This window comes from Terrapene carolina, unplaced genomic scaffold (genome assembly GCF_002925995.2).
Source record: "Terrapene carolina triunguis isolate 2854851 unplaced genomic scaffold, T_m_triunguis-2.0 Scaffold58, whole genome shotgun sequence".
In the NCBI taxonomy this organism is placed as follows: domain Eukaryota; kingdom Metazoa; phylum Chordata; order Testudines; family Emydidae; genus Terrapene; species Terrapene triunguis.
In genome coordinates, this window is record NW_020664409.1 from 67414736 (window position 1) to 67430090 (window position 15355).

Below are 15355 nucleotides of genomic sequence, written 5' to 3' on the forward strand. Positions count from 1 at the left end.
ATGAAATAGTTGTTAGGGCTAAGCATTGGGAGCAGTGCTGGAAGCTTAATGCTACTGAAATGTATCCTAGAAAAAGAGTGTTGTGTGTGAAATTTCATAGGGCTGTGTATTCATAGTGTCTGAATACAGTACAGACCTGTTTACGCGCGGATGTCGGGAGTCAAGCCGTCACACCTGCGTGTTAACGGACCGCGGGTTAAGAGGGCCATGCTGAAATATCTTTATATATAAATGTATGTATAATCTAGGATTACATACGTATTCACAGCATCCCAAATACTGCAGGCCTATCTGCTAATGGCACTTTGCAAAAATATAAATTCAAATGGGTAATCTAATAACATTATTACTACTACACAGGGGTGAAAGTAACTCAGGACACTTACCGGTACGGGGCGGGGGCAGATCTGGCCCCCGGAAGGGGCAGGCCCTCGGGCGGACCGGGCAGGGCTAGGGGTCAACATCCCCCAGCCAGCCCTTCCAGGCCGCCTGGTCCATGCCGCCCGGGGTTCCTGTGGCGATGTAAAGGGCCCGGGGCTCTGGACACTGCTGCTACGGTAGCGGCGTCCGGGCCCTTATAAATCACCGGCCCCGGGGCAGCTGCTCCCTTTGCGTGCTCCTACGCCCGTCGACTGCCAAGGGATGGCAAAAGGGGCAGGGACCTTAAAGCACTGCAGGGTCCTTTGCCGCGGCAGCACTTTACTGCCGACGGGGAAGGGACAGCAACGTTAAAGACATACAACATGTTTCCGCTCTGCACTTCCTGTCGATTTCTATGTTAGTGAGTTAGTGAGCAAATCTGTAGCGCTACTATGGCAAGTTCCTGTACCGCATGTTAACGAGTCTCGTGTGTTAAATAGGTAGCACTGGGAGGCATGGCGCTACCGCATGTTAAGTGGATTCGCATGTAAATAGGTCTGTACTATAGTGTTGCTCTGTGTAGCTGCATATTCTAGTTGTATATTGAAACATCCTCTCAGGACCTCCTGATTCCACATACAAGATTTTCCCTTTTAATTCTCAGAAAATGTGTTATAATAGACCCATTCTCGCCCAACCTGTTTAGAAGAAATGGAGGAAATAATACTTAGACCATTTAAGCGAGAATAATATGTATATCTTTTGCTAGTATAAGTAGATGGTTGAAAGCCTTAGGGGTCGTTAGCACCCTTAACAAGAGCAAGTGTGAATCTTCTAGCTCAGTGGTCACCAACAAGTCGATCGCAATCGACTGGTTAATCCTAGAGGATCTCCCAGTCGATTACAATCTCTGGCGGTGCAGGAACGGTGATCCGCAGCCTCTGGGAGCTGCGGGCTGCCGTGCAACTGTAAGCAAACTGGCAGCCCACCAACGGATTACCCTGAAGGGCTGTGTGCGGCCCATGGGCCGCAGGTTGCCCACCACTGACATACAGTCTTAAAATGTAATGATGATAATAGTTATTTCTGGCTTTCTTAAGGATTAACATTTCATCCTATTGTAGGGTTGCAATGGAAAAACTTCATTCAATGGATGATGCTTTTAGAAGACAGCTTGAGTCAACGCTAGCAGCTCATCAGGCAGAATTACTGCAGCTGGCAAATGAAAAACAAAGACAAATTGAAACAGCAAATGAAAAGGTAATGTATTTTAATACAATATCAGACCTTAAAATATGCATTTTCAGTCCCAACTTTGTTATATGCAGACAGCTGTAGTCTTTTTGGTGTCTATGTTGGCTAATCACTATTAATGAAAGCATTGATGACATTGAACTTTTAATCTTTGCCCAATAATGGATTCACTAAAAGTGCATAGACAGTAGGTAGACTCTGCATGTTTCTTGAACAAAGAATATTCTGTCACTTGCCAGTGCATGAATATCCCTTAATTATTAGAGAGGCAAGAAAAATGGTGATAAAGTGTTTCATGTAACACTGTACCTTTTTTTGGCTTTTATAATTTTTGTAACAGATGTGATACCTTGGAAGCATGCAAACTTCAAAGACTGTTCCATTGAGATGTGCCAATGGATTAGTTGTAAACTTTGTTTTTTACAAATGTTACATGTATCATCATGAGCTAGGGATTGCATTCTGGCGCCATTGTGGAGGGTTACTGAGCTTCCCCCAAGAGCAAAAGTCATTTGGGAGCTGCATGGATTAATTTAAATCTCTGACTTTGATAATGACTTAAATCAGGAAGCAGGAAATCTTGGTGCAAATCATTCATTTTCATCTTGTTTTGCATTTGTACTTTTTAGTTATTTTCCTAAAGATGGGTTGATTCTCCTGGTTGGTAACCATTAAAACATGTTAACTTGCAACTAAATGTAGTCTTTAGCAAAAAGAAGCACCAAATTTCATGTAAACAGGAGGAGGATGATATGCTATATCGATACACATTTAAGCAGTTGTATAGTTTAACTTACATTTATTCAGAGTCTTTATTTTCATTTTTATGTTAAAAATGGTGACTGATGCAGTACATGCTTACTAGATAATTCATTTTTTTTACTTGTGATTTGTGTCAAGACATTTGGAGCCTCTTTTTGGCACCTGCACCAGGTTAAATTCTGGAAGCTAGGGAATGCTTACCAGTCTGCACTCCTTTCCCCCTCCCACAACCCCAACTGCATGCCAGAGACTCCTGGGGGGGGAAATAAGACGGGGCAGGAGCTATCTGATGTCCCTCAGCAAGTGTCTCCTTCCCTCACCACTGTGGCTGTCCCCCTTTCACCACCAGCCCCATCATGTTTCCCCCACCCATTGAGGTATGTAGGTGTCATTTTGGATGGAAATCCAAATTCAATTACAACTGCACAAAAATAGCACTTTATTTTTTTTACGAAATAAAACTACCTTAAAGTGCTGTATACACAAACTTCTTCAGATTTTAAACTTTTTGCGTTTAAAATTAACTGATTTGTTAAGTAAAGGAAGTATTATCTCAAGTTAATGAACTGAACTTATTGTTCCTGGTCACTGTGTTCTTCAAGGTTTTTAGAACTAGTAAATCTCCTAGATTGGAAAAGGGAAAAACGCTTTCGTCCTTTTTTCAACTCCCAATTGGTTTTGTAACTTTGAATGAACTAGTAATTGAACTGAACTAGTTGAATAAACTGAAATGAAGAAACTATTCTCTTTTTACTCAGAAGAGGCTACTTTTGTCAAAAGCTGATTTAGCACCTCAGTGAACTCTGGGTTCAAGTACTTATCCAGTGACTTTGACCAGTGGTTTGGGGTTTTTTTGTTTTTGTTTTTTTGTTTTGTTTTTAAACTGGGCAGTAAACATTCTCTTTGGGGGGGGGGAGGTATTTAATGTATATGATTTTAATAGATTATAATGTGTAAATAGATTTACTAGGTTATACGTTTCTTAACATAGATTTTAATTTCAAATTTAATACTAAATTGGTTTATTTAAAAAAAATCAGCTTTTTTTATTTAAATTAGATTTTTTTTTAAACTTTTTTGTTTTAAATACTGGGACAGGTGAACAACTCCAGACAGGGTTCAAGAGGAATAGGAGACCTAGAAAGAGCTTTTGGTATGAAGGGTCAGGATGAACTGAACCACCTGGTTCATTTGGATCCAAAAACTGACATGAGATTGTAACTAAGAGGGCAGAACCTAGCTGTAAGGGTTTGAAGGACTAGAACCTGCCAGGGTCTCTTTGTGTAAGATGGGTGACACCTGGTAAACTTATCAGGTGTCTGAATTGTTTGTTTGTGTGTGTTGATGTTTTCTGTAATGCTTTTTGTCCTAAAATAAATGAGTTGGGCTTTGTGAAAGCTGGCTGGTCACTGGTAACCATGTCATTGTCTCTGAAAGAGAGTGAACCACAGGGGCTGGACTAAGGTCAGACCTGCTGGGATAATCACAATGAATTGCAGGGGGACTGCAAGCCTAAATCCCCAGTCTGAGGGGAGAGAGACACTAGGTCCCCTCCCATAGAGAGGTGATAGCTGGAGGAGACTACAGAGGGGGATAGAGATGCAGGTAACCATGGAACTGTGACAATTCCCACCAATATTCTTCTGAGCTATGGAAACTCCATGCTTTCTATCAATGCTGTTCTTAATTTTGGAATCCTCCTTTCCCCCAAAGAACTAAATAACTAGCTATAGAATCATTATTGTTTAGCAAAACTTGCTGTGATTACAGATTGTAACAGGGTCACTGCCTCCAGATTTCACCCTAATTGCACAGTGTGGCCATGCAGCATTCCTGCCTCAGTTTCCCCTCAGTGACTTGGCCCTCCAGCTAAGCCATTAATAAAAAGTCCACCCCTTACAGGGTATACAAGTTGAAAAACACACAAAACACAGAATTCACATACCAGTTTGAAACTGGACCCAGCCCCTCCTTTCTGAGGGCCACGTCTCATCCGTGTTTAATAACTTAGACACTCTTTTGCCTTTTTATTTAATGAAAAAATTAAAATGCTGTTATTGTGCAATTATAATTTAATTTGAATGTCACCCTTTCCCATTAGCCCCTTGGGTTGTTCACTTGCTCCATCCCAAGCAGCTCTCCCACACCTTTGTGCCTGGAGTCTCTCTCCTTTCTTTTGCAAGCCAAGCCCAGTCCTTCCTAGCTGGGGTGTTTTCTCCTCTGGTGTCTCAGGGTCTGCTGCAGGAGCCCTCCTCCTCCTCTCTGTAGTCCTCAGCAGTCTTCTCAAGGCTTCTGCTGAAGTCTCTCTCCTTTCCACACTGCCCAGAACTCTCAGGCCTCTGGGATAGGTAAAGGATTGAATCACACAACCCATTTTCCCCACCTGGGCAGATGAGTTGGCTGTGTCACAAGTTGGGCTGAGACTTCATCTCCCTTTAAAGAGACAGTCACTCTATGACTCTAATACTGACACATCTAGTGTCCCTTTTACAAACATTTGATGTGAAAGACTCTTTAGTTTGCTGTTCTCCTAGCAACTTTGTTTATCCTGTCTTGTCTTCCTTTATCACCTGTTTTCACATTGCACAGTTCTTCATGAAAGTTTTTACCTTGTACTACTCCTGTTGCCATATCTGTCATACATTGTATGAAGCAAGTTGTCCTCAAATGTACTCTTTATAAGAATAGCAATATATTGTGTAATTACTCCGGGATTCTCAATCAGTAATACAAAATAAGTAAGATTACTCTTCCTATAATATACTAACATACAGGTTGAATTTTTTATGTATCTTTTTATAATTTCAGGTTTACCAGGTTGAAGAAGAAATGCGTCAGCTTCTGCAAGAAACAGCAAACAGTAAAAAGGCCATGGAAGAGAAAATAAGGCGACTTACAAGTGCATTAAGTGACATTCAGCAAGATCTCTGACGAAACATGTAATGCATTAAATCTGACCACCCTGCTCCTCTTTTTAATAAAAGGAGTTGGTGAAGAAATGTAAAATATATACATAAACAAATATACCGTATCTTTGTTAATATAATTTGTTACACTTGTTGCTGTGATTTTTTTGTTTCCTTTAAAACACTTATTTCCAGAGTAATTTTTATTTGTGTGATTTTTTTTGAGAGTTCAAGAATCAAATATGTATTAAAACTATGTACAGTATTTTCATACAAGTTATCTGATGTATGTGTCTGGTAATATTTGTGTCCAAGCTGCCTAAGAAATAGGTCAAAACAAATCAACAGATGAAAATCACTGTATGAGTTAAGAATTATCCGTAAACGAAGAGAAGGTGGAGGCATGGCAGATGGCGTCAGGAATGAAGTAAGGACACAAAAAGGGTTGGGCATGTCTATTGTGTGCTTGGGTTCTTTCAGTTAAGAAATCATGGAGATTGTCATATTAACAAAAAATAAATTGCACCCATAATCAGGGGAGAGACTTTTTTTTAATAACACATACCGTACATGACCGTTTTGCATATCTGGAATTAACACTGTTTTGAGATAGCATTCAGTGACTTTTCAGAGTTAATACTGTTATCCCAGAGAAAAGAGAGATCTTGTTGACTTCAGCAACTGCTGAATGTGTTCAATAATCTCTTCTAGACATTACCATTCAAACCTGATGCTGTTCCTTGATGTCTTTCATACACTACGCTGTTTGTTTCAAAGGATGCGCTCCTGTTCCCATGCAGGGGTCCACCCTCATGGAACAGCTTGCAGGATCAAGGGCTAAATAAGAAAATTCTTGATCTCAGGAATTTACTCATGTAAATGTGAGGCTGATTACACAGAGGCTTAACAAACAAGTGGTACTGAAAATATACTTCATTCTGAATGACATGCTTCAGTTATGACTTGATTTATACTGTTGCATTTCTTTAAAAATCCAATGTTTTAATTTTTTTATTAATAGCTATGCAGTTGCTCCCTAAAATCCCAGTGAGAGTTGGGGGTTTGGTGTTCTGGTCACTATACGGCCTTTTAGTAATAAATCTGTTCTTGACTACCATTCCTGCATGCTCAGATGATTCCATTTCTCTCTCTGAAAGGGCCTCTAAATCTATTTCCTGGAGAAGGAAATGACAACTTTTGACAGACTTTAAATCTTTATATGGAAATAACTTCCATCTCCTTTAAAATGGTTTTATCCAGGATGGCAGTTTTTTGGGGTCTCTATTGTATCGCTACATTTCCTTCATTTAGTTACTTACAATGCTGAATGGTGCTGTGCTATAAAATGATCTGAAATTTTCAGTTGTGCATGAATAAAGTATTCAGCAGATTTGGAGTTGGAGCTGTCCTTCTAATGGAGGATCTTGCAAACATTGTCATATCTCTACTAATAATAGAAGAAAATGTTTCTTCTCCCACCCTTACCTTTTCATTTCCTCTGCGGTGCTTGAGCCTCACTGTTTGAGGAAACACTTTTCTAGAAAACTTTCTGTGGTTGTCAACTCTCAGGCAGACTAGTGACACTGACTTAAGGCTTGAGCATTCTGAAAATGTGACTAAGCATACATGCATGCTGGGACCTGAAGCACCCAGGTGTTTGCACTCTACACCCTCTTGTGTTGATCTTTGTACCAAATGTGCCTTTAAAAACTAATAACTTGCAGGTCAACACTACCATGGTGAAATATGTAGCAACATTATATGTAAAGTTATGAATTCCCCCATATGATGTTACTAGAGCATGTTCAAGACCAGGTGGCCTTGCCTAGGTAAAGGTGTTAAATGGTTCAATCCTAAACAAAGGAATGGGGGTTTGCCTTAATTTAAATATAAGCAGTAAACATGATCATCAAGACAGCAGGGGGAGGAGACTGCAGGAATCAGAACAATTTGTATTTTAGCAAATACCAGTGTGTGTGGGGAAAACATTGTGGAGCTTCCTTCAGTATCAGACTCCTGTAAGTAATAGCAAGAAAATGCATTAGAGTATCTTTTGTTTTAGCTTGTAAATTTTCCCTATGCTAAGAGGGAGGTTTATTCCTGGTTTTTTGTAACTTTAACGTTTTGACTAGAAGCACAGGAAGGGAAGAACAGCATTAGGTCATCCTACCTCTTGAAACAAAAGTCATTGAACTTTGGAAGATAAAGCAAAGACAGAAGCCATCTTCGGCATTCGTCACTGGACAACACACAAGGGAACAGAGCTCTTGCAAGCTGAGAAAGATGGGCCCTTCAACCAAGTGTGGGGTGGAGTTAAGGCTCTGGGAACTAAAAATAGGTGAGAAACCTGCTTAGGCAAAGATCTTTCACTTAGGAAGACAAGGGAATCCAGCATCTTGTACTTCTGTGGAAGATCCAGAATGAGGGGAAGTCAGTCATGGGTGGTAAGAAGATTGAGAGAAACCACCTTGATCAAAGCCTGCACCTTGCTAGATTAAGTTTTAGACTTTTAGATGCATGTTTTCACTTTTATTTGCTTGTAACTGTTTCTAACTTTATTCCTTTTACTTGGCATCACTTACTTAGTCCTATTAATAAATTTGTTTTATTTTAAACCAACTCAATGCTGTGTTTAAATGGAAGGGTGTTGTTACCCCAATTAAGTTGATAAGCTGTGATGTGCTTTTGTGTCTTTTAGAGGAACAAATGAACATTATTTCTCTGAACTGTCCAGGACAGGGCTGGATATTACAGATCACACGGTATGGGAAAATTCAGAATTGGGAATATCTTGCAAATAGTAATCAAGGCTGGCGGAAGCCAGAGTGGGGCCGAGTGTGGACAGTCTGCTGGGGTCAGAGCTGCTGAACCAGAGCTGTCTAGCACGCAGACACTCAGGATGTGATGTGCATGCTTGTAGACTGGTTCTGAGTGTCCCAGGATAGGAGCTACAGCAGTGAAGCATTGTGAGGCACCCAGGGTTGCGGGGAAAGTAGTGGCCCAATCCCTTATTGGTCTGGATTGCACCCTGAGCCGTGTAACACATGCACACCAAATTTGGTGTTTAAAATCTCTAGCCAATTCTATTTCTTTTGGCATATTTCTAAGGCATTTCATTTTCAGTTTATACTGGTTTTTTAGCTGAAAAAATTTGGGGTTTTACAAAAACTCTTCACTTTTTATTGATTTGTTTTTTACCTCAACATTGGGCCACTCAAGTACCTGAAAATACTTATGTTAAGAAAATCTGATGCATTCCATTAGGTAGATGAGTTTGTTAATAAGTTAGTCTAAGTGTAAATGCAAGGTTGTCTGTTTACGTAATATAATGGAAGATGTGTGTGTGTTTATGTACTGTTAATGTACAGTTCATGAAATAAGCCATACCATTAAACTACATTTACTTTTCTTTAATAGTTGCTTTGTTCGGTATTCCCATCCCAAATATTAACCCAGAAAACTTCAAAGTTCATTCTTTATACCAATTTTTCACCCATTTTTAATTTTTGTTAATAAACATTGATAAATTCCTGGGAAGTTTTAAACAGTAAAAATCAGAAATGAAGAGTCCTGCTTATTTATCTCCACTTCACTTTATCTGAGTCAACTGCAGCCGTGGTGAATTCTTGCAGCAGCATACAAGAGTTCAGTCCTTGGACCATATTAAGGGAACGAAGCAACTTAACAATATCACCCTGTGTTCAGTTTATTTACATGGGCAGGCTTCAAGCTCCTGTGCTTCCGTAATTCCCACTCTACCCTTGCCTTCCAACTTTCAATTGTATGTATCTACTGCCATTTTCCTCACCAATTTTCCTTGTTACTCTTGGGTTTTGGCCCAACAACCTTGTCCTGTGAAACCTACAAATTGTTCCACTTAGCTGGCTCTGCTCTTCTGTTGTTTGTATTTTGTTTTCCTTTGTATATTTGCTGATTGTTTTTAATACAATATTTTTTTAAAATTTAATTACTTAGGCTATTCCTGCCTTAGATACCATAGCACTAGGTACCATAAATAACCTCAAAAATTTATTAATGTAATTGGTGTATGTAGTAACATGCCTGTTTCTTATGATTATGGTGACTACAGGAAACAGGAGGGAAAGAAATCTGTTGTGTGTTCAAACTGCAGATAGCTAACTACCTTCTTGTTAAACAAGCCTCCTTATGTAGCCTTGTTACTGCATCTCAATATCATGCAGTAACTGCTCCTCCATGACAGTCTTTCCTTTTGAGTACAACTTAGCAATTGTGCCAAATTGTACAGGGCCCCATTAGTGTGACTGTTCTCAAGGTACCCAGGACTGTGAATCATTGTTACCCCATGCCTCCAGCAAGAGGGAGTCTTTCTTGGGATAGCTGGGTGTTAGGGAGTTAATGCCACCACCCGTTCAGCCACTCACGTGCACACTTCTGGCTATGCTCTCTTTAACTAAACATTGCAAGTTAACAGTAAGTACACCCAGGACCTGAGTCCCTCAGAAGCATTCCCCTGCAATATCCAGCCCCTGACATTGTCTGCTCACAGAAATTCCAGATCCTTTACACCCAAAGGTGCAGAGTACCCCAGTTTACCTTAAACCAGTAGTTTTCAAACTGCAAGTCCTGACTGAGTACTGGGATGCGGAATGTAAGGCACTGGGTTGTAGCGGCTCTGGTCAGCACCACTGACCAGGCCGTTAAATGTCCTGTCAGCGGTGCTGCCTGGCTAAGGCAGGCTAGCCCCTACCTGTTCTGAAACCGCGCTGCATGCCGGAAGTGGCCAGCAGCACGTCCTGCTCCTGGGGGGGGAGGGACACAGCTCCGCGCACTGCTCCCGTCCTTAGCACTGGCTCTGCACTCCTATTGTCCAGGAACCAGCCAATGGGAGCTAGGGGAGGGCGGTGCCTGTGGGCGAGAGCTGCGTGGAGCTGCTTGCGTGCCTTCGCCTAGGAGCCGGACCTGCTGGCTGTTTCCATGGTGTAGCGCGGGCCGCGGTGCCAGGACAGGTAGGAAGCCTGCCTTAGCACCCCCGCTGTGCCACTGACTGGGAGCCACCCAAGGTAAGCCTGTGCCCCAACTCCATGCCCTACACCCCTGCCCCAGCCCCCCAAAGCTGGAGCCCCTTGCACCCCAAACACTTCAGCCCCAGCCCCACCCCAGAGCCTGCACCCACATCCCTGATCCCCTCCCAAACCCCTCATCCCCAGCTCTGTTGGATTGCAGGCATCAACAATTTTCTTCAATTGGGTCGCCAGAAAAAAAATGAAAAACACTGCCTTAAACCACCACTCCTGTAAACCACACAGAACTTAAATAGACCTACTTTTGTTTTATAAGAAAGAATAAAGATTTAAGTAGAAATGAGGGTGGTGAAAACAGAATTACAATACAAAACAAAAACATCAAACGTGACCTTGGGGACCTTTTGCCAAGGAGCCTCTGCATCACAGTAAGTTTCTACCAAAGGTTACTGGTGTGACCAGGTCCCTGGGATGGACCATATTGAGAATGCCACACTCAGGGCAGACTGCAAGAAGCAGGGCAGGCAATCCCCCAGAACTGGTAGTTTATTTTATAATTAGATTCACCAAAGCAGTAACAAAAGAGCTTCTGCAGTAGCACATTGTTTAACCAGAAACTAAACACAGTCCCCCTTAGGTATTCCAGTCCTTGGCTCCCATCCAGACAAACAGGTCTAATATATGTGAGGTTCTACTAATCCCAAAGGACAGACTCTTGCCCCCAGGTCAATATATATGTCAGATCTTACCCAAATATACTGTCAGCCAATCCTTAGTAAACTAACTAAAGATTTTATTAATAAAAGAAAAGAAGAGATTGAATGGTTAAGGAATCATATACATACAAGTGATTGCAAAGTCCTTCTATTATGTTTGTAGCAACAGTGGAATAGACTGCTCGCTTGCAAAAGTCTCTGTGGTAATTTCCAAAAGATTGGAAGGTACTCAGTCAATAGTTCAAAACACTCCTTTTAGTTGTAAATCCACGGTCCAGGGAATTGGAACAGGAACGAGGCAAAATGGAGATGTCTCAGGTATCCTTTATAGCCTTTGCCATGTGCATAAAAATTTGTCTCAAATGAAGCCTACAGCCCCTTGTATGGAAAGTTACTAGCCCAAGATGGAGTCCAGGGTTACATGAGCATAGCACATGCCCCTACTTGTTTTGCTGAATCACAGGAGGTGGCCACTGGCTCCCCGCTGTCTGAGGCTGCCACAGGAAAGGCCTACTAGGTGGGATGAGATTCTTCAGTGGCCCATTGTGAGAGTGGAGTGTCCTTAATGGGCAATTAACAGATAGCTGTCTATAGCCCTGATATAAATCTATCTGGCCGAGGGGGGTGTCACCTAAGAACAAAACACATGTTTGCGATTCAGATACATAGCCAATATTTATAACTTCAGATACAAAGATTATACCTGAATGTAAACAGGATAATCATACTTAGCAATTCATAACTTTTCTATCGATACCTTACATGACATACTTTGTACAAGACTTATGGAAATTATGTAACAGTGGTAATAACAGTAATAACAACAGTGATATAAATGGTCACCTTTCTTATACATCATCACAACTGGAAACCATCAAGAACACTTCATTGAGAACGTAAGCCAAATGTGAACTCTGGTCTTCAGAGATGCAAGGTAAGTACATTTTACTACTGCATCTGTATCCCCTCCCAAAAGATCACTTCTGTTAGCTGGACTCAACACTAGATTTCTCTGTTCTTAGTTTTCATTTCAAACAGCAAGCACTTCTATTTTAAATCAGTAGCAGGAGGGCTGGGGGGTTGGATATAGCAACCTCCCACATCAGTGGGTGAGACCAGTGGAAAGTTGGAGTTCTGGAGTTAGAGGATTTTTAGGTTAAGGATACCGATTGAGATTGTAGGGGGAGGGAAGGCCCAAGAGTGAAGAAGGCTTTCTCAATTCATTCTGAAATACATTTATGATAGAGTTTTGTGGTTTAGATTGCGGCAACAAGTCAAAGGCCATCTAAGGTCATTACTTGGACAGTGCAATCCCCAAAGCAACGTAGGTGCCTAAACTCCAGTTAGGCGCCAAAGTTCCCAAGCATGGCTACTGCCTAATTCTGTAGGTATCTACACTCACTTGGAGCTTAACCTTCTGGAGCAAAATTCCCTAGGCACCATGGGCAGTGGGTGAACCACCGGCTAAGGGAGTCTAGCCCCCCTGGCCTGGCCCACCCCTTCCGCCTGAGGTCCTGCCCCTCCTGCCCCATTCCCCCCCCCCCCACATCCCCCCCCCCCCCCCCCCCCCCCCCCCCCCAGCGGCAGGTGGTGAGCGGCCCTTCTCCCCCCCAACCCCGGAGTTCTGGGCAGCGCAGCACCCCAGCTAGCCCAAGTCCCAGCTGCCCCAGCAGGCTTCCCTTCCTAGAAGAGGAGCAGCCTGCCTGGGCTGGGGCCAACTAGCAGCAGGAGGGGACCTCCTGGGCTGAGCATGGGCAGGGCCACGCGGGGCTGTTTGGGGAGGCAGAGCCTTCCCCTGTCTATGAGATGCACTGCCCATGCTAGGCGTCTAAGTTTTAGACCCTGGGGCATGTTCACTGCTGCCCCACTCTAGGTGTTTGAACCTTCTGCCTAAGCTCCAGAGAGATTCACGAACTGAGGGAATATAGGCATTGAGCTGCCTAAGTCTCACGTGGGGACAAGTCTGGTAGGTGGCCTGTGAGCACATCTACCAGTTCAGGTCCCATTCAAAATTGAGGAGGAGGTGCCATGACCTACCTACCTTATAACTTTTAGGCCTGTGGTTAGTGTGCTCACGTGGGACGTAGGTGACCAAAATTTAATTCCCCCTCTGGGGACCGTGTTGTCACCACTGAGCAATGGGATATTCTGATGTGCGTGTGGTGGTAGGGGCTTTCTCAATCTCTACTGTTAAAGCTATTCCACTGTGGATAAATACTTACTCACTAGGCCAGAGAGTGAGAATGATTCCGAAGTCCAGTGGTCAGATCACCCACCTGAGAGGTGGGAGACCCCAGAGTGTAATTGAGAGGAACTGGATATGAACATTATGATGGGTCTGCTCTCTACAGTGTTGTTGCCATAGTGTACCAGACAGCAGTGCAGCGGGAAACCTAGTCTCGACTGCACTCCCAAGGCATTGCTCCCTGGTGTGATGAGGTAATAAAGGTAGAAGTGCTGTATGGGACAGACCCAAACCCATGACAATTTTCCTATCTAATTCCTCATAATGTTACTCAAGCACAACCTTAATTCTGATCTTACCAGTAAGTAACTGTGGGCTAATAAATAGCATTTTTGATCCACGGATCTCAGTGCTTTACAAAAGGGGGTGAGCACTATCATCACCAAATTACACTGAGCCAATTGAAGAAGTTGAAAAGAAAGCACAAATTTCACTCCCAGAACTTGGTCTTGGCAGGTAGGTTAAAGAGAATTTGATTTTTCACACTATTATAAATATATTTAGGGTTTTAATTCAATAAATCTAACTCTCAATGATTTAGGATAATTAAAAGAGTTTGTCTCTGATTAAGAAGTATTTCATATCACTTGTAAATCCACAAGGAAAGGCTCTACTCTTTTAAAAAGTTACACTCTCTCCCAAGCAAAAGGCAATGGTCAGATCAGAGGACTAACAGCATGGTAACAGTGACCTGATTTGTTGGAGACATAGTCCACGCCTCCTTTTGATTTGGACTTTAAACTTTGTAACTGAAAGAGAAGTGGTTGCCGTGAACAACCTTGAGAGGGAGTCTGTATTTCCTCTTAGTTTTTTGTTTGTTTGTTTGTTTTAAATATTGTGGTGCAATATTTTATATTAATCCTAAATGCATGTCTTTGTATCTAGCTTCTTAGCCTATTGGAAACTTTGACCCAGATCCTGCAAACACTTAATAACATGCATAGTGTTCAATAAGGCTAGTCACATGGGTAAAGATACACATGTGCTTAAGTTCTGGCAGGATTGGCAGTCCTAAGAAAAAAGTGGACAGAAAAAGGGGTGGCCAAAGTGAAACCCACAGCATTCTATAACCCGGTCTGTGGCTGCCTTTATTTTTTATGCAGGGATGCAGCTGTGAAGATTCCAATTCCCAGTGAACAATGCTTTATCTTGATCCTATTGGAGGCTGCATCATTCATAAATGGGACCTGCTGTACATAAAATCTGCAATCATTTAAAGCTAATTTGCTGTGGTCTCCATGCCCTCCCTCCCCTTAATTTACCCTTTGGTGGGCAAAGTTTTCTGGGTTAGAAGAAAAGGTTCTATACATCTGGTGCTAGTTATGGGTAAAGTGTTTTCTGTGAAAGGCAGGTTTACTTTGTCTTCTCTTGGAGAATTTTCTTTGTTTAACATCTGATCACCCATCAGCTGACCCCTGACCAGGGCTGGCTCCAGGCACCAGCTGAGCAAGCAGGTGCTTGGGGCGGCACGTTGGGCTCTTCAGCAGCAATTCGGCGGAGGGTCCCTCGGTCCCTCTCGGAGGGAAGGACCTGCTGCCGAATTGCTGCCGAAGAAGAAAGCGGCGCGGTGGAGCTGCTGCGGATCGCGATCGCGGCTTTTTGTTGTTGTTGTTGTTTTTTTCGCCTCTTGGGGTGGCAAAAACCCTGGAGCCAGCCCTGCCCCTGACCTACCTACTGACCTAAAATCAGCTTGCTCATTAAGGAAATGGAATGGGGAAGGTTCCATCATATAGACCAGGGGTGGTCAACCTGAGCCTGAGAAGGAGCCAGAATTTACCAATATACATTGCCAAAGAGCCACAGTAATACATCAGCAGCCCCCAATCAGCTCCCCCCCTCCCAGCGCCTCCCACCCACTGGCAGCCGCACCAATCAGTGCCTTCCCCCTCCCTCCCTGCACCTCCCAATCAGCTGTTTTGTGGTGTACAGGAGGCTCTTTGGGGAGGGAGGAGCAAGTGCATGGCAGGTTCAGGGGAGGGGGCGGGAAGGAGTGGAGTGGGGGCAGGGCCTGGGGCAGAGCCAGGGGTTGAGCAGCGAGCTCCCCCCAGCACATTGGAAAGTTGGTGCCTGTAGCTTCAGCCCCAGAGTCGGTGCCTATACAAGGAAGCC

General features: G+C 43.0%; 1 protein-coding gene across 1 annotated transcript in view; it reads left to right on the forward strand.

The window, feature by feature from the left end:
- Positions 1-7356, forward strand: part of LRRCC1 (leucine rich repeat and coiled-coil centrosomal protein 1) — a 39217-nt gene extending 31861 nt beyond the window's left edge. Inside the window, exons 18-19 of the mRNA XM_024206070.2 lie at positions 1485-1620; positions 5185-7356. Coding sequence (XP_024061838.2) covers positions 1485-1620; positions 5185-5307 — 259 coding nt within the window. The 3' untranslated portion in view covers positions 5308-7356. The remainder of the gene's footprint in view (positions 1-1484; positions 1621-5184) is intronic.
- Positions 7357-15355: the final 7999 nt, after the last annotated feature.